This window comes from Pimephales promelas, chromosome 19, assembly GCF_988280905.1.
Source record: "Pimephales promelas chromosome 19, fPimPro1.hap1.1, whole genome shotgun sequence".
Taxonomy (NCBI): Eukaryota; Metazoa; Chordata; class Actinopteri; order Cypriniformes; family Leuciscidae; genus Pimephales; species Pimephales promelas.
The window spans coordinates 1,151,516-1,174,551 of NC_142787.1; the positions used below are offsets into that span (position 1 = coordinate 1,151,516).

Consider the following 23,036-nt stretch of genomic DNA (forward strand, 5'->3'; position numbering starts at 1 on the left):
GTCTTCTATCAGCGATAATGTTGCAAGTTCAGGACGTGTTTGTGTGCCCTGTTGGTGTGAAGCGTTCAGCGTTCATCCTCGAGTCGTGACTCGTGCATGCTTGTGTCAGTTTCTTTGATTTACGTACCCCGTTTCTTTAATTGATGTTTGCCTTGTGTCTGTGTGTGTTTTGTGTGTTTTCTGTGCTCCTTCCCCTCCATCACATCACTTCCTGCACCTGTCCTCCTGCTTCCTGCCAGTGTACTGTGTAACGTCACCCTGCAAAGACGATAGGTTCACGGCGCCACCCCCGACCCCGCCGGGGTACCAGGGCCTGAGTCTGGGCGACACACTCGTGCAGGACGGAGGAAAAGCCCACGTAAAGCCGCCCGATTATAGCGTGGCCTTGCAGAGGTGCAAGCTGAGACACAGCCTGGCCGAGCCCACCCTGTCCCGGCCGCCCAGTGTCGCTCTCCAGACTCACGCCGAGAGCGAGGAGGGTATGTGGCCGATCCCCGCGGAGCTCACAAACACGGCCGGCTCGCGTTCCCCCCACAGCTACAGAAGCGAATGATATTTTACTTGAGGAAATATGATTTAGGACTGCTTCTGGATCACGCTAGCATTTGTCCAGTTTAATCAAAGCTGATATTAAAGGAGGAGTTCACCTCAGAATTAAAATTTCCTGATAATTTACACACCAATCACACGTCATCCGAGATGTTCATGTCTGTCTGTTTTCAGTGGAAATGAAGGTTTGTGAGGAACACACTCCAGGATGTTTCTCCATATAGTGTCTTCAATGGGGTCCAGCGGGTCGAAGGTCAGATGTGAGTTTCAAAGTCTCGACACGATCCAGTCGAGGAATAAGAGTCTGATCTAGACAAACCAGTCACATTTACAACAAAACACACTTATATACTTTAACCACTAATGCCGGTCCTGCTCGAGCTGTGATGAGACACACATTACATCATCAGGGTGAAAGGTCACGCGTGTTTATATGTAGAATAGGGCAAAAAACTCCATCTCAGTTTCTCCTCCAACATTAAAATCGTCCGCCATCGTTGTTTTACCTTTTTTTTGGTGTAAATGGCGTTTGACTTTGGTCTTTGCACATTGACTTTGTAAACACTGGGTCCGTTCTTACGCTTGACCTTTCACCCTGATGACGTAATGTGTGTCGCATCACATCTCGAGCAAGACCAGCATTAGTGGTTAAAGTGTATAAATGTGTATTTTGTCGCTGGTTTGTCTCGATCAGACTCTTATTCCTCGGCTGGATCGTGTCGAGACTTTGAAACTCACATCTGACCTTCGACCCGTTGGACCCCATTGAGGACAAAAAGAGATAAAAAGAGAAATCCTTTAATATGCCAAAATCAAACAAGAATCCAATGTGCAGATTTCCGTTCTGGAAATGTTTGAATATTAATGCATTTTTAATTAGATAACCTAATATATTTAAACAACATTTCAGATATTTTTGGGGTGAAATCTGTAGTGTTTTAACTCTATTGACCGGGGCTGTCTTGCCTTAATTATCCCAACAGAGAGAGGAGAATACCTACAGGAGTATCCTCATCAGTATCACACACACTCAAATCATCATCATCATGATCAGTGTGTTTCCACTTCAGTGGCTGTTAAACGAATACTGGTGTTTACTGTGACTCTAAAAACTAGAATATCGTTCATTTATTTCAGTAATTAAAAGGTGAAACTAATATATTATATAGACTCATTACATGCAAAGTGAGATATTTCAAGCCTGTATTTCTTATAATTGTGATGATTATGGATTACAGATATGAAAACACCAAATTCAAAGTTAGAATAGTGTGAAAAGGTTTTCATCAACAAAATTATAACAAATAAAGGCTTGAAATATCTCACTGTGCATGTAATGAGTCTATATAATATATTAGTTTTACATTTTAAGTTTTAAGTTTTAACTTTTGCGCGATATTCGAATTTTTCCAGTTTCACCTGTGTGTGATAATTACGGTAGGCTACTAATTATATTAATATCTATAACTTGTTTAAATGTACAGTTTGGTGTTGATTTGTTTTAAAACAAATTCCTAATATAATAAATGCATTAATCTCTCAATTGGGCATTTCTCATTAAAGATATAGAGTTTGAAATCTAGCGGTTCTAGTAGTTGTGTGATTTATAATTATTAACGTGAAATATCATTTGTGTCGGGGTGGAGTGTGAGCTGGTGGTGTTTTGGGGCCGATGGGTGTAAGTGGCGTTTGAGGTTTGTGTTGAAGCTTTGCTGTGTGTGTTATGATGAAGCTCTCAGCGCTTTAAACTCCGCCTCACTAACCGTCTTCTTGCATGTGTGTGTGTGTGTGTGTGTTTCAGATGAGCAGGTTTCTGCCGTGTGACCGGACCTCATCGCTGCACACACACTCCAGAGCAGGGACAGGTTTGCACACGTTAAACAAAGCCGTTCATGGAGCGACTCGCTGAAGAAAGCCTGTCCAGCCGGACCCGTTCCTCCAATACCTCTTCTCATTCACACACTCGCCGGTTCCTCTGGGAGAACACACACTTGAGTCTCGTGGTGTGTGTGAGCAGGAATCAGACACAGAGACGAGTGTTTACGGTACTTTAGTGGCGCACAGCTTCCTGTGTGTGTGTGTGTGAAGGTTACGCATGATCTCAGCAGCGTTCACACCGGTTCACACACACGTCCTCGGTTTACAGTGTTTCTTGTCGCTGAAATGCGCATCACGCTGCGTCTGCCTCGTTTTTTACGCAATAATAACGTGTGTGTGTGTGTGTGCGCACGGACGGCGTCGTCCGATTGTACAGTCTGAGATGTGGATTTGCTACTCCTGTTGGTGTATATAGTGAGCGAGATCAATATTGCTTGTCAAGGGAAAATATATTTATATGCTAGATGTGCATTTTCAGTCCTTGTTAGTTAATGCTCTTTTGTATAGAATGCAAACGGTTTGATAGTTGTTACTCTCTGTAAGCAAACGAACACATTTGTATATGAACTAAATCTTCGATGTATAGGGTTGACATTAATGTATTATATTAAGGGAATATAACTGGAGTATTACGTTTGTATGGTTTGCTTTCCCTGTCCGGACCCAGATGCTTTTCTTCTTGCTGTTGTTTTATTTTTTGAGTATGTTGTTTTGCTATGAACAGCATTGATTGTATTAATGATATAAGCATAAAGGGTTTTTTAATGTATGTTTTATTGTAAATGAATGTGATCATGTACAGCTGAGAAGAGAGTGCGCTATATAAACTGTATTTTCACTATTTTGTTGAAATAAATCTGGGGTTGTGACCGCTCCAGTTACTGGGCAGGAATCATTTCTTTCTGGAAACTCGACTAATGTTTCGTGTTCGCTGTAAAGCTGGGGACACACTTGGCAACTAGCTGAAATATACTCAACACTTAAAGGAACACTCTGACTTTTTGGGACTTTAGCTTATTTACTGTATCCCCCAAAGTTAGATAAGTCCATACATACCTTTTTCATCTCCGTGCGTGCTGTAACTCGGTTTGACGCACCCACCGTTAGCCTAGCTTAGACTGGATGTAAATGGCTACATTGGGTCACCTGATGGAGTTTTAGGATACCATTGGGTCACTTGATGGAGTTTTAGGACACCATTGGGTCACCTGATGGAGTTTTAGGACACCATTGGGTCACTTGATGGAGTTTTAGGAACCATTGGGTCACCTGATGGAGTTTTAGGACACCATTGGGTCACCTGATGGAGTTTTAGGACACCATTGGGTCACTTGATGGAGTTTTAGGATACCATTGGGTCACCTGATGGAGTTTTAGGAACCATTGGATCACTTGATGGAGTTTTAGGACACCATTGGGTCACTTGATGGAGTTTTAGGACACCATTGGGTCACCTGATGGAGTTTTAGGAACCATTGGATCACTTGATGGAGTTTTAGGACACCATTGGGTCACTTGATGGAGTTTTAGGACACCATTGGATCACTTGATGGAGTTTTAGGACACCATTGGGTCACCTGATGGAGTTTTAGGATACCATTGGGTCACCTGATGGAGTTTAGGATACCATTGGGTCACCTGATGGAGTTTTAGGACACCATTGGATCACTTGATGGAGTTTTAGGACACCATTGGGTCACCTGATGGAGTTTTAGGACACCATTGGGTCACTTGATGGAGTTTTAGGACACCATTGGGTCACCTGATGGAGTTTTAGGACACCATTGGGTCACCTGATGGAGTTTTAGGAACCATTGGATCACTTGATGGAGTTTTAGGACACCATTGGGTCACCTGAGGGAGTTTTAGGACACCATTGGGTCACTTGATGGAGTTTTAGGAACCATTGGGTCACCTGATGGAGTTTTAGGACACCATTGGGTCACCTGATGGAGTTTTAGGACACCATTGGGTCACTTGATGGAGTTTTAGGATACCATTGGGTCACTTGATGGAGTTTTAGGATACCATTGGGTCACCTGATGGAGTTTTAGGAACCATTGGATCACTTGATGGAGTTTTAGGATACCATTGGGTCACTTGATGGAGTTTTAGGATACCATTGGGTCACTTGATGGAGTTTTAGGATACCATTGGGTCACCTGATGGAGTTTTAGGACACCATTGGGTCACCTGATGGAGTTTTAGGAACCATTGGATCACTTGATGGAGTTTTAGGACACCATTGGGTCACTTGATGGAGTTTTAGGATACCATTGGGTCACCTGATGGAGTTTTAGGACACCATTGGGTCACTTGATGGAGTTTTAGGACACCATTGGGTCACTTGATGGAGTTTTAGGATACCATTGGGTCACCTGATGGAGTTTTAGGAACCATTGGATCACTTGATGGAGTTTTAGGACACCATTGGGTCACCTGATGGAGTTTTAGGACACCATTGGGTCACTTGATGGAGTTTTAGGAACCATTGGGTCACCTGATGGAGTTTTAGGACACCATTGGGTCACCTGATGGAGTTTTAGGACACCATTGGGTCACTTGATGGAGTTTTAGGATACCATTGGGTCACCTGATGGAGTTTTAGGAACCATTGGATCACTTGATGGAGTTTTAGGACACCATTGGGTCACCTGATGGAGTTTTAGGACACCATTGGGTCACCTGATGGAGTTTTAGGATACCATTGGGTCACCTGATGGAGTTTTAGGAACCATTGGATCACTTGATGGAGTTTTAGGACACCTTTGGGTCACTTGATGGAGTTTTAGGAGACCATTGGGTCACCTGATGGAGTTTTAGGACACCATTGGGTCACTTGATGGAGTTTTAGGACACCATTGTGTCACCTGATGGAGTTTTAGGACACCATTGGGTCACCTGATGGAGTTTTAGGACACCATTGGGTCACTTGATGGAGTTTTAGGAACCATTGGGTCACCTGATGGAGTTTTAGGACACCATTGGGTCACCTGATGGAGTTTTAGGAACCATTGGATCACTTGATGGAGTTTTAGGAACCATTGGGTCACCTGATGGAGTTTTAGGTCACCATTGGGTCACCTGATGGAGTTTTAGGACACCATTGGGTCACTTGATGGAGTTTTAGGACACCATTGGGTCACTTGATGGAGTTTTAGGAACCATTGGGTCACCTGATGGAGTTTTAGGACACCATTGGGTCACCTGATGGAGTTTTAGGAACCATTGGATCACTTGATGGAGTTTTAGGAACCATTGGGTCACCTGATGGAGTTTTAGGTCACCATTGGGTCACCTGATGGAGTTTTAGGACACCATTGGGTCACCTGATGGAGTTTTAGGTCACCATTGGGTCACCTGATGGAGTTTTAGGACACCATTGGGTCACTTGATGGAGTTTTAGGAACCATTGGGTCACCTGATGGAGTTTTAGGACACCATTGGGTCACCTGATGGAGTTTTAGGACACCATTGGGTCACTTGATGGAGTTTTAGGAACCATTGGATCACTTGATGGAGTTTTAGGAACCATTGGGTCACCTGATGGAGTTTTAGGTCACCATTGGGTCACCTGATGGAGTTTTAGGACACCATTGGGTCACCTGATGGAGTTTAGGACACCATTGGGTCACCTGATGGAGTTTTAGGACACCATTGGATCACTTGATGGAGTTTTAGGAACCATTGGGTCACATTTTGTGTCAATATTAAATAAAACACAGAATCCACAGAAAAATCCCCAGTGTTAAATTAACACCCCTCAGTGCACTTATGGTGCACTTACTCCGCACTACAGAGTGTTAAAGTGTTAGGTCACCCAAAAATAAAAACTCAGTCAGTTATTACTGTAAGACCAACCCCGTAAGACCTTCGTTCATCTTTGGGACACATATTAAGATATTTTTGATGAAATCCAAGAGGTTTCCCAGCAACAGCATTGCATCTTTCAAGGCCAGAAAGGTAGTAAAGATATTGTTAAAATATCCATGTGTCCATGCGACTCCAGTGGTTCAACCTCAATGTAATGAAGTGACTCCCCCAAATATTGACTTTATTCAACAAACTCTTCTCTTCCACATCATTCTCCTATGTTGTTGACATGAGGCCTTGTCCAGCAAAGCATTTTTTCATACGGCTGGTGTATTTTTTCAATTGTTTTCAATGGGAGGGTAACGAGGTGCTGAACGTTTTTTTTTTTTCACGCTGAAGTGCTCAGCGTTTTTTACCGGTCGCCGATAGTTGAAGAATGTTCAACTTTGGGTAAAAACGCAGCGCTCATCACTGTCACTGTTTACCCAGCCATCCAATCACAGTGGAGGAGGGGCGGGGCTAATACCACACCGACATTCTTTCTGTATAATGACATCAACCGGCAGAGCTAACCCAACAACATAGATGAAAAATACATTTTTAGTATAAAACAAATTACCTGCGAAATCAGTTTCAAGTAAACTGTGCTGCGGATATTCTGTATCATGGCAACGAAACGTCTCAACTGAAGAAACGCTGCGCTGCCAAAACACTCTTAAGCGTCCAAAGCTAGGCGTTTACAGCAGAGCGTCTAGTAAACAGTGCAGCGCTTCCACTGGTTCTACGTCAGAATGCCGGCCCACTATTGGCCGATGTTAGTCATGTGAACACAACACATGCATGTGATGCTGACGCAGGAGCAGCCTATGGTGAGCCAGCGTTCTGACGTTGAACAGAAGGACAAAAGTGGGTTGTGAGAAGCCTTGAATCGGAAGTTAGAATAGAAGAATAAATGTCATCAGTATGCGCTAGTGGTAAACAAACAGAGCAAGTTGAAACACACTTTGGAAATTGTGCTGAAAAAAGGGGAGAAAGTGAAAGATGAGATTATGGATGTGGTAATGTTTAGGGAAAGAGGCCAATTTTGCAAATGGAGCTTGAGGTACATAGTTTTAAATTTTAGCGCCATTTCACGCTAATCAATTCGCCATTTCATGTTGTATTTTTATTGGCAAGTCAGTAGACGTAGGTCATAGCAGCAAACACACAGTGAGATGATCATGCAAAATTTTGGATTTTGGATAATAATTATCGCAGTCTTTCTTTGGTTGCAAACCTGTGACATCACCATCCTTGAACCTCTCTCACTGTACGATGTAGGACCAGCGTTTAGGAGCCATAACCACAGAAATCGCCACGATAGATCATCTTTGGTCTGGGACAGGACAAAATCGTACAATGTGTGGAAGTTTCCCAGAGTACTCCCAGGTTTGGGATAGGACTAGTAAGTGAGGAGATGGCCTGGTGGAGGGATGCTGGAAAACAGTCATAGAACAGCAGTAAAGAACGGCTATATATACTGTACACCTCTTGATGTTCATTGACTTATTAGATGAATTAACTGAACGTGCTTCTCCTGAACTTTGTTAATAAAACATCATGTTATCGGCGCTGTCTCAAGTCAGCGTTAAAACTACACAGTTTTTAACCAGCATGCACTGCTTCAAGTCAGCAACCGGTCGTTCTGTGCAGCGCCGTATGAAGTCAAACGAGCCTTATGATTATGTTTTGATGATGACAATTCTACTGCATAATTTATTCAAGCTGCAATGCATGCTGGGAGTCATAGATGAGTTTTGAATGGTGGTTTCCATGCATCATGCATCGTTTGATTGTCACCATTGTTAAGATTCATATGCTGATTCTTGATGTCTGTTTTTTTAAAAGTACTCAAGCTGGAAGATCTCAAGCTGTAACATCACAGATTTAAAGTAAATGTGTTTCAGATGAGCAGGTTTCTGCCGTGTGATCGGACCTCAGCGCTGCACACACACTCCTGGCTCATCATGCCAGAGAAGTTTGCTGTAAGTTACGCCACTGAACATCACTGCAGGACTTCTCTGATCTTCCAGAGACATTATGTGGGCTTAGAAGGTAAGTGTCTCATCTTTGTACCTTTGTTCCCCATTTATAAATGCCCTGGATCAGTGTGTGTCAGTACTGGCGCTACATTAAAGATAAGTTAGCGGTTTGATATCTCGAACCTCCACAAGGAACCTAAGGTAAATGGTGTTTAATAAACTCAGAGTAACTCGCCGAAGTGTCCTGTGTGAAAGAGTGGTTATAGAGGTGATGGTCAAGCTACGATCAGGCATAACGTTAACATTTAATTAAATGCAAGTGTGTTATATATAATTACAATGCAACATGTACTGTATAGGATACCCTTTATGGTGACACTTTACTTGACATAAGACTGACACCTTCATAATCATGACATGACACATGAAGGAGGGTTTATGCATGTTTATGACAACTGTCATTAAGTGTAATTCACTCAATTATGACATTTTTAATGCAAATATGACATTGTTTGAGATGTCTTTGCCATGATAACTTGACATAAACCAAAACATCATAACCTGTGCATAAGGTTACACTTTATTTCAAGGTGTCATTGTTACAGTGTAATAGTAACTAACTTACTATAGTGTTAGTAATTTACTGTATGGTAAGTACATGTAACATATGTAAACACTGTAAAATAAAGTGTTGCATAATACATAAATTGTATCAAATGGTTAAGTGCATGGTAGTTAAGGCCACCTAATATAAAGCGTGTCCAAAAAATAGAAAAGTATTTCCGAGGTCAAAGTTCAGCGTTAGACGAGGTTATTCTGGACGATGTTTCTCCAAACTCGTCAGAGTCGGTAATTACTGAAGGAAACTGTTTAATCAGATGATCTGAGCTGAATAATGAACATCCATCGGTGCTGTTCTCCGGGTCCCAGCGTGAAGTGATGACTTATTTAAGGATCCTCCATCGCTGGTGTGTGTGTGTGTGTGAGGAGCGCAGGACTATGATCAGTTCAAAGGCCTGAAGTTGACAGAGAATATTCCAGGCCGTTAAATGGGAGATTTCCCTCATCTCTCCTCCTCCTCCACAGCTGAGACTGCTGGAAACCGTCCGAAACTGCTTTTCACGATATGCATTATAGATCACAAGAGCGCGTGTGTGTCCAGACAGAAGAGTGTTAGCGTGATAAAAGGGAAGCGCTTCTGTTAATTGTGCTTCATGTTCAGGTTTTATACTTCTATTTAACACTCTAAAAAATGCTGGGTTGTTTTAACCTAACTTTGGGTCAAATATGGACTAACCCAGCCGTTGGGTTAAATTTTTACATTACATTTTTAACCCAACATTTCGGGTTTGTCCATATTTGACCCAAAATTGGGTTAAAACAACCCAGCATTTTTTAGAGTGTACGCCTCACACCGCCTCTGTGTGTTTACATTGTTTTTAGTATTTGACGAATAGTTTTGATCAGAAGAATCACACGGTCCTTCAGTTCTGCTGATACTCATTAATGGACCTGTCAATCAAAAAACTGGAGAACCTGTGTGTCATTACACTCTTCATCAGTTCACGGTCACGTTCATGGTGATACTGCTTTATGACAGGAGTGTGTGTGTGTGTGAGTGAGTGAGAGAGAGTGTGTGTTGAACAAAAACACGGAAAAGGTCCAATATTCTTTATTTCAGAGATCTTTCAGAAACAGCGTACACACTTATCTTATTATTACCAGCAAGCATACGAGTAACATGTTTGTAAATTAAAATATCAAAGTAACATCAAAAATACATGATTACTTATCCTAAATTAATATGAACTAGCCTATAATTTCTCTGCTTCACAAACAGAGATTTGCATGCATTCCATTAAAAAAAGCAGGAAATCATAAAAAGACATGATGTTTTACACATTTACATTTGCTATTACACTAAATTCTATGATGATCAGCAAACGACCAAAATATGTGATGCTGAAGAACAATAGACGGACCATAAAACCCCGAACCCATTTAAGGTCCATTCACACCAAGCTCAATAATTATAATGATAGCAATCAAGATATACAGTTGTTCTAAATCTAAAAGAAAAGTACAGTCCACACCAGCTGTAATAATAATAATAGCACAGAGAAACAGTATTGCTGGAAACTCTTTTCCTATTCCTACTCTTTTTCTATTGCTGGAGAACGACTTTTCCAGCTAAACATCGACAGCCAATCAGAATCAATCCTGCTTTAAAGAGCTTGAGCATTTAATTAAAGCAGCATGCAACCACTGATCTATATTCACCTTATTTTCGACAATATGGCGGCGCGGTGGCTTCCATAGACAGTATAAGAAGTGGACAGAGCGATCTCATTGGAACTCCATTGAGACGATTGAAGCCCATTTTTGGCGAATTTTTGGCGCTTCCGTTCTTGACGGGCAGACTCAAACCGAGCTTGACGACGTGAGCGACCCGTCTTTCTTCTAGTAGCATGAGAAATCTGAATCGTTCCCTTCCGAAACATGCAGAGGCGGAGAGTGTGAGTAGGAGCTGTCCATGAGCAGGAGCAGGAGACACTTTTGCTAGGTATTCTGATTAATTATTTTGTCATTTTGCCTCCACGTTTCCCCAATTGCGCGCGATCTTCTTCTCCTCCTGTCCATACGGTAATCTCTCTTCGGTTGTTAAGTCGTGACGTAATCACGCTCTGATAATACTGTTTCCGGGTCCAAATGCTGGGTCCGTTCTATCTGCTTACCGCTTTTGCCGTGTCCCATGTTGTTTAAATAGATCGGAGTTAAAAAAAAACAAGTGACATTCAACTGTCATTCTACCGCTTTCCCTGTGACGAGAAAGAAAAGAGAAAATGGCTGCAGTTGATAAGGATGAGCTACACTAATCACCCTATTGGAGTTAAAAGAGTTTAAACCTTTTTTGACTGCCAATGGTGCATCACTAAAGTAGGACGTGATTGTAAATAAATTAACAGGTTCCGCCATTGTAACGTTAATTAGATATGGACGAGCAGAGCGCTTGGACCCGGAAGAGGCTAAACGTCACGCGTGACGTCAGACTTAACAACCGATTACTGTGCGACAGAGAGTCGCGTGGGTATGACGCAATCGTTAGCCTACTTTTACAAAAAAACTGCTTCTACGGGGCCATAACATAAGCTACACGGTAATGAAGCATTTTATACATTGTCGTGTTTCTTTAGAAATAAATAAAGGACAAATGGGGTCTTCAAACGCCAGATGTAAAGTTATTCGCTGTCAAAGTGACGCCAAAATGAATGGGAGTCAATGGAAATGCTAACGCAAGTGAAGTTCTGCTACAAGATGGCGGCTCCCGCGAGGCTTTAACTTCCGGTCGATGGATTGTCTAGAACGCCATGAGCTATCCAGTTAATTATATAGATCAGTGCATGCAACACACGCTTATAATAACACAACCCCATCATCTGCTGGTATGGACAATAATATAGTTATAATTATCTTTCCAGTTATCGTTATTTGTGTGAACAGGCCTTTACTCAGATACTAATCATTTGACAGAAGTAAGAGACAGAGCCTCTTCACCATCTCTCCTATCTTGTCCCTCCGATGTCCCACGTTTTCCACGTGTGCAGCAGTCATGAATACCCAATACGATAATTGTCAAAGCACTGAGGACAAAGATCGTGATATAACCTGAAACCTGAAAGACAAAGAAAAAAAAACATCAGCATATTGTAACAGTCACTTTGTGCATTTCTGGTAATCTGAGGTAAAATGAGAACTGGGCATGCACGTCGAGTGTCAGTTATAGATTTGACAGGTGCGGAGAAGAGATATAATAACCACTCTACCGACTTTTGTACTTTCTTTTATTTCCTTTTATATTGTGACCAGAGTTGGATGTTTAGGATACTTTTTCTCACTCGATCCCCATGTATGCGGTGACTTTAAAGAATTTTATTAAGCACGGGGAAAATACGCCATCTCTCATCTCTCGCACATCTTTTCCTCAGACAGCTATTCCTTTTAAATCTCTGGGCAACATCTTAACGTTGCATTACAGTGTGTATGTTGGTACGAATATGTTAATGATTAGGATGTGTTGTGAATTTAAATAAAGAGGAAAAAAGTGTATAGAATGGGCTACTTTCTAGGGCTGAGTATTGACACAAATTTCACAATTTGATTCGATTTTGATTCGATTCAATATTGATTATTTTGGATATCAGTTACAATAAATGGCAAATTTTCTCAAGGAAATCAAATCTCTTAACTTGTAAACTATGGGAGTCTAGTTGTAGCCTACTAGACTTCATTAGCCTAATATGAAGGTAATAATGAACTGTTTTGTAGCTATACAAACACTTAAATTACACTTTTATTTATTTTTATAATAAGAAGATTATATGAAATATAAACATTTAAATGGTGGCTGTCATAAAAACTTGCCATATTTATTCAAATATGCGTTAAATATTGAAGAACATTAAGATTATAATGCATATGTAATATGGTGTATATATTTAGCAAAATGCTCCTCTCTAGAGTTATTTTTTCTAGCTGACTAACGAGTTTATGTGGGTTTTCTGAGGTAAATATGACGATACATTGATTACAAGCTGTTTAACTGACGTCTTTCCACGGTTGAAACGCTGATTGAGCGAATCAATGTGAGATGATACGGATTTGGATAAGTTGTACTCTATCTTTTAACACACTTTCAGATGCTCATTCATGTTTATTTGGCGCTGTGACTGGTATTATTAAGCCGGAAGAGAGATCAGCGCTGCTGCTTCTCCAGAGCGATCTCACGCCACAGCGACAAAACCTCATTTATGTTTTTGAATTTCTAAAGAAAATGGACGTAATTTAAAAATTGAGACTTTGTTTCATATTAATAGTAACAAAGGACAAAGATTATTGCAATTTTTGGATGCGCGCAGCCGCGATACAATGTTCCATTCATTTAAATGAAACAGGATGACTAATCGATTCTTGAGATTTAAGAATCGATATTGGTTCGTAAAAATGAGAATCGATTAATATTGAGAAATCGATATTTATCACCCAGCCCTACTACTTTCTATAATAAGAATACTTTCATTGCTTGGGGAACTAGGCTACTTTCCTTTTTCTATCTGACTTAGGCTATTTAGAGGTATAAAGAACAAATTTAATTTTCAAAAAATGATATTATAATTACGTACAAGCTCTTGTTTTGTGGTATTATCCCAGATAGCACAAGTCTATTTGATGTGATTTTACATCTGGAAGACATATTTTTGAGAGTGTTTGCTCATCTGCAATACTTCTATAGGACGTTTCCTGTCAGATAGATGTCAGTTTAACATGCATTCTAAGTCATTACATCTTTGCATTCTATGTCATTACATCTCAAAGACATCTTCTAAACATCTATTTGACATCTGACAGGAAACGTCCTATAGACGTATTGGAGATGAGCAAACACTCTTAAAAATACGTCTTCCAGATGTAAAAATCACATCAAATAGACTTGTGCTATCTGGGATAGCTTACTTACCTGAGATTGTAGAATATGTTTGCGAGTCAACTCTCGTAGCTCCATGTCATTTCTCATCCCATCAGTGGGTTTACACCAAGACCTGTTGAGCTCCTTGTCAAACACATAAACCCCCTTCCAGTCTGTCATGACACATGCAACATAATCACCATTGAGTAACAAGATGATGGCCCACATTACAGGTGGAATCAGACAAGATACAAAAGCTTTAGGACAGTTCTCGCGAGTATCATCATTATCAGCAGCACAACAACGACTGCATCCATGTTTTAAAGGTCTTAATAGGATGTACATTAAGGCAAAGGTAAAAAGAGAAGGTCCAATGAAGATGAAGACTGTTAGAAATACACTCTGACCACATGGACATACAAATTCTAATTCAATCAGCTTCTCCAGTCCGAGTAACAAAAGGCTCAATGGAAAAGAGCTGAAAACAGCAGTTTTGGACAGGTATTTATGAAGATCTTGTTGAAGCATCTTGTGAGGGAAGTTTGATGATACACTCGCTTTCTCTTATGGTCTGTGGAAATGTTCGTAGTCCGTTCACAAGGTCTTTAAAGTAGGAACAGATCTCCTTTAAAATGAAGAAGATAAATTGAATGAGAATGAGTAATTAATCATACAATTTTCTTCAACAGTACAGCACACTGTGTAACAGACGGATTTTCTTATAATTACTGATTCAAAATTCATGCAATGAACTTCTTCAAGCAGTGCCATCCCACCGTGTAACTCTTTTAGTTTATTCTTAGCTAAAAACACACTTTCTCTCCTTTCTGGTGCAAAGGAGAGAGGGAAGTGGAGACGGAGACAGGGGGTTTCGGCAGTGGCAATATTCACATCAGTTTATTGCTCGAAAGGACAAAAATATTAGACTACTCCAGTAAACCCTAAGGTTATTACTTGTTACATTAGAACAAAATATGTGGATATAAAAACTGCTATGGAACCAAATAAACAATCCCTATTTTCTAATTTCGCTAAACTTTTCATTAAGTTTCGTGCACATTTTTTAAAACATAGATCTTAGGTTCATTTTGTAAACATAAATAACTGATAGCCTATAGGGCCTACATGCATGCGCAAACTGGGTGCCGTTGCGGAGATGTAGGCTACCAGCCCGATCTCATGAAAGTTCGTGTCTATGGCACGAATGTCATTTCTCGTGGCATTTATACGCCAAAAACAGTTTTTGCGTGTGTTTGGCACGCGATTTTCGCGTACATATGATACGCACTTTTTTGCGTATAATACGCACGAACTCCCCACCCCCCTCCCCCCTAAACCTAACCCAGGGTTTTTTAGTGCGTACCATATACACGAAAAAAACACTTTTGGCGTATAAATGCCACGAGAAATGACACTCGTGGTATAGATACTCATCTTCATGAGACTGTGTTGAGGCTACATGCTCGGGCAGATTCGGCTTCTTGAAGTCGTTCATCCTCGGATGCGGCACCGCGTGCGCTGTTACAAAAAAGCCGTGCACTTCAAGTGAAATGGGGTCTTTCTTGCGCGACCGCCCATACCACAATGACATAATTTTCGCGCTCATGCGGATGCGTCAAGTAGCCTATAAACAAGGCTCGGAAGTCTTGGATTACACAAAACGAAATTGTTGCAGGGTTCATTGTAGAAGACATGCTTCCCCTGTCGACCATTAATCCCCAGGTTTAGAAAAATGCATTTTAAATTAAGATTAAGAATTTTATGGGAAAAAGTGACCTTTTATTTTTTATTATTTTTCATTGACCTCTTCATTTTTTAGTTTTTTATTGCCATTAGTCGAATAAAAAGCTGGTTTTGTTCTCAGGAGAAGAGTTTTATTCTCCTAAAGCCTGTGTTTTGACACTTTGTGTGTTGAACCCCATTTTAAAATGACCCCACCATAGCCTCCTTTATCCTGTTGCTCCTGTTATTTGTGAATTTTACAGTGCGGCATATTTATTTGTGCAGACAGGGATATTGTTCTTTCATGCCATTTTGTAGCCTATAAATTTGTACAGTAAAGTGATGATAGGGCAAAAAGTGATGATAGGAAGTGAAACGGAAAAATAAAGTAATGAGTAGTGAAGTTACTTTTCCAACGCAGTAAGTAAAGTAATCTCATTACAATTTACAGAAGTAACTAGTAACTAATTACTTTTGAGTAACAAGGATAAGATGCAAGGATAATCAAAGTGGTGTTCTGAGCGGAGCGGAGGGTTCTGGTAGGTTGGTATACAGTGACCAGCTCGGAAAGATATGCCGGGGCGGGGCCAGACCATTGATGGCCTTGAAAACAAACAACAAAACCTTATACTCCACCCCAGACCGTAATAGAGTGAACAAAGAACTAGATCAGCACGGGACAAGAATCATTTCACCTTACTGAGGAGCCTTAGCTGGAAAAAGCTAGTCTTAACAACTAAACCAATCTGTTTGTCAAAATGCAATCTATTGTCGAAAGCCACACCCAGGTTATGAACAGTGGATGCAAACTAGGGCGTGAGAGGGCCAACACAGTAAGGGGGTTCAACGTGAGTCCAGGATAAATAATATATACTCGGTCTTACCTTCATTTCAATGAAGAAAGTTTTGAGAAAGCCACTGTTTAATGAATAACCCCTATTTCAAAAAACAGTGGCATGTTCCTTTAAATGCTACTTAAATGTGTACTTGGCATAAAATAAATGTATGTCAAATACATTTTGGTACATTTATTTATCACTGTTGTACGCTTCTGGCTCTAAATATATGCTCCAAAAAATTTTTTGCTTTTTTTTTTTTCAAATGTATTCAGCTGATTTTTTTATATATTTAGAAGAATATCAGTAACCAGACAGTCTCATTGACTTCCATAGTATGTTTTTTCCTGCTATAATGGAAGTCAATGAGACCAGAAACTGTCTGGTTACTGATATTCTTCTAAATATCAGAAAATCGGCTGAATGGATTCGAAAACTGTGAAACACAACTGTTTAACTCTGGGGGAGTGGTAAAATGAGCCTATTTCCAAAAAAAGTGCAGTATCCCTTTAAGATTGTATAAAACCTTTAGGAACATTAGACAAGACTATCACAGAAATCTCCCAAAATCAAAAACTGTGTCTATAACAACCTGTTTTGCAATACCAAAATAGCTTTTATTCTCTAAAAATAACAGAACAAACTTAATGCACATACCTGTAACATACAACAAACTTTTAGCAATGGAAATGCAAGGAGTTCAAACTGAAATTTTGAAAAGCACGCTGTGTATTATTAGTAGGCTACATACACTCTAAAAAATGCTGGGTTGTTTTAACCCAACTTTGGGTCAAATATGGACTAACCCAGCCGTTGGGTGAAATTTTTACATTACATTTTTAACCCAACATTTCGGGTTTGTCCATATTTGACCCAAAATTGGGTTAAAACAACCCAGCATTTTTTAGAGTGTAATGTGTAATAGAAATGTGTTTTAGAGTTGTTTTCAATAAAGATCACTAACTGATGTGTCATTCAGATCTGGTATTTGCACATCCCCTGACTTTTCAGTGAAGACATGTTTATTTCAAAACCTACATATTGTTTCAAAGCAGAAAATAGGGAACAGTGAATCAACAGAGCTAAATATCAGCCAGAGGTGACTGTCAAGAAGGAAGAATACGCCACTGGTGATGAGGTATAGGAAAAATGATCAATTTTGGTACTGAAGAAGACATCATCATAGGTTCAGATATCAAAGCTTGTCTTATGCTCTCATATGTGTAGTTTGGTCATCGTCAATCATCTTTAAATATTCTGTTGAATTTGATTTATTTTTAACATTTATTTTTAAATGTAATGACTTACCTCTTTGTGGCTCTGTGTTATTCATCAACATTTAAAGGTGTCTGTGCACGTCTCGACAGGAAAGAGACCGGATGTGTTCATATGATTAAGTTCTCAGTGAACAAGGTTGAGGAGTTCAACAAAAAAATGTGAGAAACCGCATTATGTCTATTACGTCTATGACTGTACAACGGCCATGTTCTCCCTCAAGCAGTCCAAAGCAGATTACAAGACATGCTGGATCAAAATATAAACTGAAAACATTTGATGTGATGGAGACAAAATCTCACTTGCAAGTTGCAAGTAAATTTCACAATTAATTGCAAAGAAACAGCCTCTCAGCATTACAAAAAGCTTAATGAGAAAGAGGAGAAAAGCTTGCACTGTACTTTAGAAAACCAAACCACACATCCTGTTGTTATAACCCACAAAATGTCACCTAAATCAACAGCTACACACTTCAAGCTTTATGACTCTAATAGTTACATCTACGAGTGCAAATATACTCAACACATGTACATGAAATAACTGGATAGAAATAGTTGTTTATTTAAATGTTCTTTATTTATTCATATTTATTAATGTATGTGACACACACGCGCAGGGGCGATTCTAGGATTTTTTCAACTGGGGGCCACAATTATTACAGAGGGGCCATTATTATGTTGTGTATTTATGTAGAACTGTAGATATCCAAATCAGTTCAAGTTCAGTAGGCTTTAAAATCAGCAATAAACAGTGATACCCTGTTATCTTTTAATAGCAGTTATTTACTGCTCTAAATCAAAACAATAAAATACAATTTATATTAACTTTTCACTTTACAAAAGTGATAGAAAAACTGTAATAAATAAAATAATCCAATGTATTAGTGTCACTCACAAATAATAATAGAACAGCCTTATTTATATAAATGCATAATATTAATCATTCATATAATAAATACACAATTAATGAATTCATATAACTGTAATAAAATTGTATACAATACATATTTTTTCCCACATCCTATTCAGTTTGCATTTCAGCAGTTGCAGTAAATTTGCATTGATGAATAGACCAAATCTGCTTATTTCAAGGAAGGCTAATTAGTCTTGAGCATATTGATTGTAAAATATCATATATAAATACTTTGTTAGATAGCTACTTTTTCAAAAAGGTATGCTTTAGTTTGACGTAAAATATGTGGATCATAGAAACAGTTTAGAATGACTTAATTAATCCAGTGTTATTTTAGTATTAATTATTTATTTAGCTATTTAATCATGCATTTTTATTTATTTATGATTTTTTTTTTTTTTTTTTGAGAATGTTTCTGGATGCAGGGATTAAATTGACAAAATATTCTTCTGACTGAATTTTTTTTTTTCAGGCCAAGTCATATTCCTGTAACTTTATTTAAATAGTCGAGACCAATAGCGTTTTAAGGGGAGATGTTTTAAACCGATCTAATATTGCCAGTTTGTGTAATTTAAAAGCTATTTTAATCTATGAAAAACAATTACTTATGCTATCTTGACAAATAGGCCTAATCAACCATCAACTTTTCAGTGCATGTTTTTGTTTATCTTATAAGACCAAACAATGCTAAACTATTTTAATATAGTTTGTTTCATGCCAAATCGTTTTGGCTGAGGGAAAAGTGAAGTTTCATAACTTTATTTAGGCCATTTACAATAAAGGTGAAGTTTATGAAAAAATAAGACTTAAAAAAAAACACGAATATATGTTAGCCTATATTGCATCCCATGAACAGAATCAAAAAGCAGTCAACCCCCTCCCTTTAAAGGAAATACCGGAGCGATTGCGCCTTCAGTGTAATTTGATCTAAACCTCAGGTGACTGCTTCACTTCTGCTTCACTTCCTTCGATCTCCTCCTCTCTGTTGCCGGCATTTCCTTCTCAATCTCTCGTGATGCTGGACGTGACATCTTGATTTTTTCAATGACTGTCAAATTTGCGATCTCGCTGACTCTATTTGTTTGCCTTGCGTGTGTGCCGCTGTCATGTCAGTATTGCAGCAATATATGCACTTGTATCATGGATAGATGCACTTTCTTGGACTTTCAAAACAGAAGCAACCATTTACAGCCTATATAACGCTTAGAAGGGCTCCTGTTTGTGACATTGATACAGATCTGCAAGAATGATATGTACTTATGAGTATACCGGGGTATACATTATCCAAACCACTAGAGGGAGCTCTTTCCAAGGTCTGCTCAATAACACACACTGGCATAATTCTCGTTGTGTGTGTGCGCATGAGACCAAGACAATCTTCTGTTGGTGAACAGTTGTATTTTTATTCATTAATCTGACTTTGCATCCATGCATTTTATTGCCATTTGCTCGTGTGATTGTAATATATATCCCTGTAGGCTAGTATTTTAAATGATAGTTGATTCTATAATAAACAACTATATAAGAGATCATTTCCGTCTTTCTCCGGTGTGGTGAAGAGATGGGTCCCACCTTAGGACCCCATGCCTGATCTAAATATGTTCTCACGATAACTTGATAAAAGCAGTTTGTTGCCTTCAAGTAATATGTTTATTTGTTTAGCGCTTTTCATAGTAGGTTGCGCATAGTAGCCTAAGTCCGCGAAATTGTATTACTGTTATTGTGTCATGAAATGTAATTTTAAGTTTTTAAGTCGAGAATATAGTTGTTTAAAGCTCAAATCTGTGGTTTATTTATAAACATTGGGCCTTTTTAAAACATTGTTCTGACGTTTTCGGAGTTGTCAGAACCAGGGATCAGCAGCACATCTAGCCCGCCTGGAACAGCCTTAACTCGGCTAGTCATTAAGGGACTCTTGCTGCGTTCAAGTCATCTCGTATAGATCGTAATTACGAGTTGAACGCACTTGAACGCCACCACAATGTCGTAAATACCAGTGGGGAGCTCGGGATTTTCCCGATCTGTACGAGTTGGGGGCGTGTCAGTGAGAAACGTTCATTCAACGTCTGTTGACTGGTAAATTTTAATTGAATTTCAATGTTTACTCATTGACGTTGTAAGGCTTTTTCATTTATAAAGCAAGCTCTCTGTACAAAATACGATATCATTATAATATAAAAATTATACCTAATGATTAGCTTCATAAGCTAATAAAAAAACATAACCTGATGCGCATTCTTTGTTTCTTCATTTTTCATTTTTTTGTTTCGCATTCTTCATTTTTTTATTAGTAGAGTTAATAAATCTTGCTCTATTTTCGTGTAATTCATTAAAAGAAGGTACACCGCCATTTTGCTCCGACGAAACTGACTTGAACGCACCTCACGTCGTAAACACGACTTCCCACCTCGTACGTACGAACTTCCCAGGAAGACTTGAACGCAGCATCTCGGAACTCATGGCTGCGTCCATAACCGCATACTCAATGAGTAGGTACTTCATTTCAATAAGTACTACTTACTCAACGAGCGCTAAAATCTCGTTGAGTATGAATGAGAACATCTGCCATGTTGACGTTATCATGTGACGTGTACGTATATGTCTATGGTGACCTACTACGACGCGTTGTCATCATATCACAAGCGCAACAGCAAAAATAAATGAACAACGACACGTTTAATTCTATCTATAAATTATCTTGACATTGATGAAACTTGCTCATTCTGTTGTGGTATTGTTGAAGAAACAGCTGCCTTTAAGGTTGATTTAAGTTGTTATATTTTAAACCCTACTAATGTGACCCACAGTGTTATTCTTATAACGATATTTTTTTTTTATTAAGAAACCCCCAAATCGTCACCTCTTGAATATATGTTGTTAATTTCTTTATTTTATACCCAAAAAGTTTCTCCTTTAAGTTTTCCTCCTTTTCTTGGTGAATTTACCTCGTTTCATCCCTCAGACTTATAACAAAACAACATTTTTTTAATGTATTATGAAGAACTATTACTAACTAAGATATTTAGCCTTGTTATTGTTCCTTTTTCCTGTGTATAAATATTATATTATGATGTCATATTATGATGTACACAAGCCAATAATCTTTGTGTTTTCTGTTTTGTCATTATGACTGTTATGGTATCTTTCCATGATCTTGTATGTGATACGTTTATAAGTTTAAATTATATGATTAACAGGTGCACTAACACTTCATAACATCAGTAACTCGACAGCACAACCCAGAACAGTTTTCCTCTGCGTTTGTAATGTCTGCACAAAGGAGACCGGCAGCTGCTCAAAGATCTCTTTTGGAGAAAACTGTTGATTTTATACTCGAAAAATGTAAGTATCACTCCTTAAAAATTAATATTACCTCAGAATGAATTGCATTGTTAGCCCACCCCAAAACGTATACAAAATAAAACGTAATATTAAATGCTGACCAATACTTAATTATATAACTTTTTTATATACTAAAAATATAATTTAATATAACAAGCAAAATGTAATTTGTTTTGTCATATGACAGTTATGCATGAATACATTTCTATTCATAAATGCAAATGCAGTGAAACATCTCAATTGTCAGTCAATCAATGAATTAATGGATACATTAATTAAATAATTAAATTGTATATACTGACAACATTAATAAAAATGAATAAATGAGTAAAAGAACAAATAAAAGTAACCATCACAATAAACAATACAAGTCAACAACACATGAAACAAAGCTTTAATCAAACTACAAACATGTATTTACAGGCGCTGAACACCACATCCTACTGCCGACTCAACACAGCGGTTCCCATTCTGAGGCTTTATTCTGATGAATTCACCAGAGGTGACCGTGCCTTCGTCCCAGAGCTTGTTGCTGCGCTTCACAATCTGAGGCAATAAGGGCAGGTGGAGAGATGGAGGGACTCATAAGGGCAGGTGGAGAGATGGAGGGACTCATAAGGGCAGGTGGAGAGATGTAGGGACTCATAAGGGCAGGTGGAGAGATGTAGGGACTCATAAGGGCAGGTGGAGAGATGGAGGGACTCATAAGGGCAGGTGGAGAGATGGAGGGACTCATAAGGGCAGGTGGAGAGATGGAGGGACTCATAAGGGCAGGTGGAGAGACATAAGGGCAGGTGGAGAGATGGAGGGACTCATAAGGGCAGGTGGAGAGATGGAGGGACTCATAAGGGCAGGTGGAGAGATGGAGGGACTCATAAGGGCAGGTGGAGAGATGGAGGGACTCATAAGGGCAGGTGGAGAGACATAAGGGCAGGTGGAGAGATGGAGGGACTCATAAGGGCAGGTGGAGAGATGGAGGGACTCATAAGGGCAGGTGGAGAGATGGAGGGACTCATAAGGGCAGGTGGAGAGATGGAGGGACTCATAAGGGCAGGTGGAGAGATGGAGGGTCTCGTAAGGGCAGATGGAGAGATGGAGGGTCTCGTAAAGGCAGGTGGAGAGATGGAGGAACTCATAAGGGCAGGTGGACAGATGGAGGGACTCATCCATGGCACCACTTCCAGGATGCAGCTCTGGGCTCCTCATCCTCAGTGCTCACACCAG

At 39.4% G+C, this 23,036-nt stretch overlaps 1 protein-coding gene, 1 long non-coding RNA gene and 1 pseudogene across 12 annotated transcripts in view; 2 read left to right on the forward strand and 1 right to left on the reverse strand.

Moving 5' to 3' along the window:
- rapgef6 (Rap guanine nucleotide exchange factor (GEF) 6) overlaps positions 1 to 3,313 on the forward strand; it is a 110,609-nt gene extending 107,296 nt beyond the window's left edge. For 9 of the 10 annotated variants that reach the window (XM_089124028.1, XM_089124022.1, XM_089124023.1 and 6 more), the window contains 2 exons: positions 240 to 479; positions 2,351 to 3,313. In XM_089124028.1, coding sequence (XP_088980154.1) covers positions 240 to 479; positions 2,351 to 2,373 — 263 coding nt within the window. In that variant the 3' untranslated portion in view covers positions 2,374 to 3,313. The remainder of the gene's footprint in view (positions 1 to 239; positions 480 to 2,350) is intronic. The other variant, XM_089124029.1, reaches the window with a different exon arrangement.
- A 6,614-nt stretch (positions 3,314 to 9,927) lies between these two features.
- Positions 9,928 to 15,220, reverse strand: LOC120473688 (uncharacterized; annotated as a pseudogene). Its single transcript, XR_016147866.1, has 3 exons — positions 15,156 to 15,220; positions 13,777 to 14,328; positions 9,928 to 11,934 (listed from the first exon to the last, which is right to left on the reverse strand). The product of XR_016147866.1 is annotated as an uncharacterized LOC120473688 (transcript).
- A 5,569-nt stretch (positions 15,221 to 20,789) lies between these two features.
- LOC148970698 (uncharacterized) lies at positions 20,790 to 22,572 on the forward strand. Its single transcript, XR_016147646.1, has 3 exons — positions 20,790 to 20,959; positions 21,668 to 21,812; positions 22,236 to 22,572. It is a non-coding gene; the product is annotated as an uncharacterized LOC148970698 (long non-coding RNA).
- Positions 22,573 to 23,036: the final 464 nt, after the last annotated feature.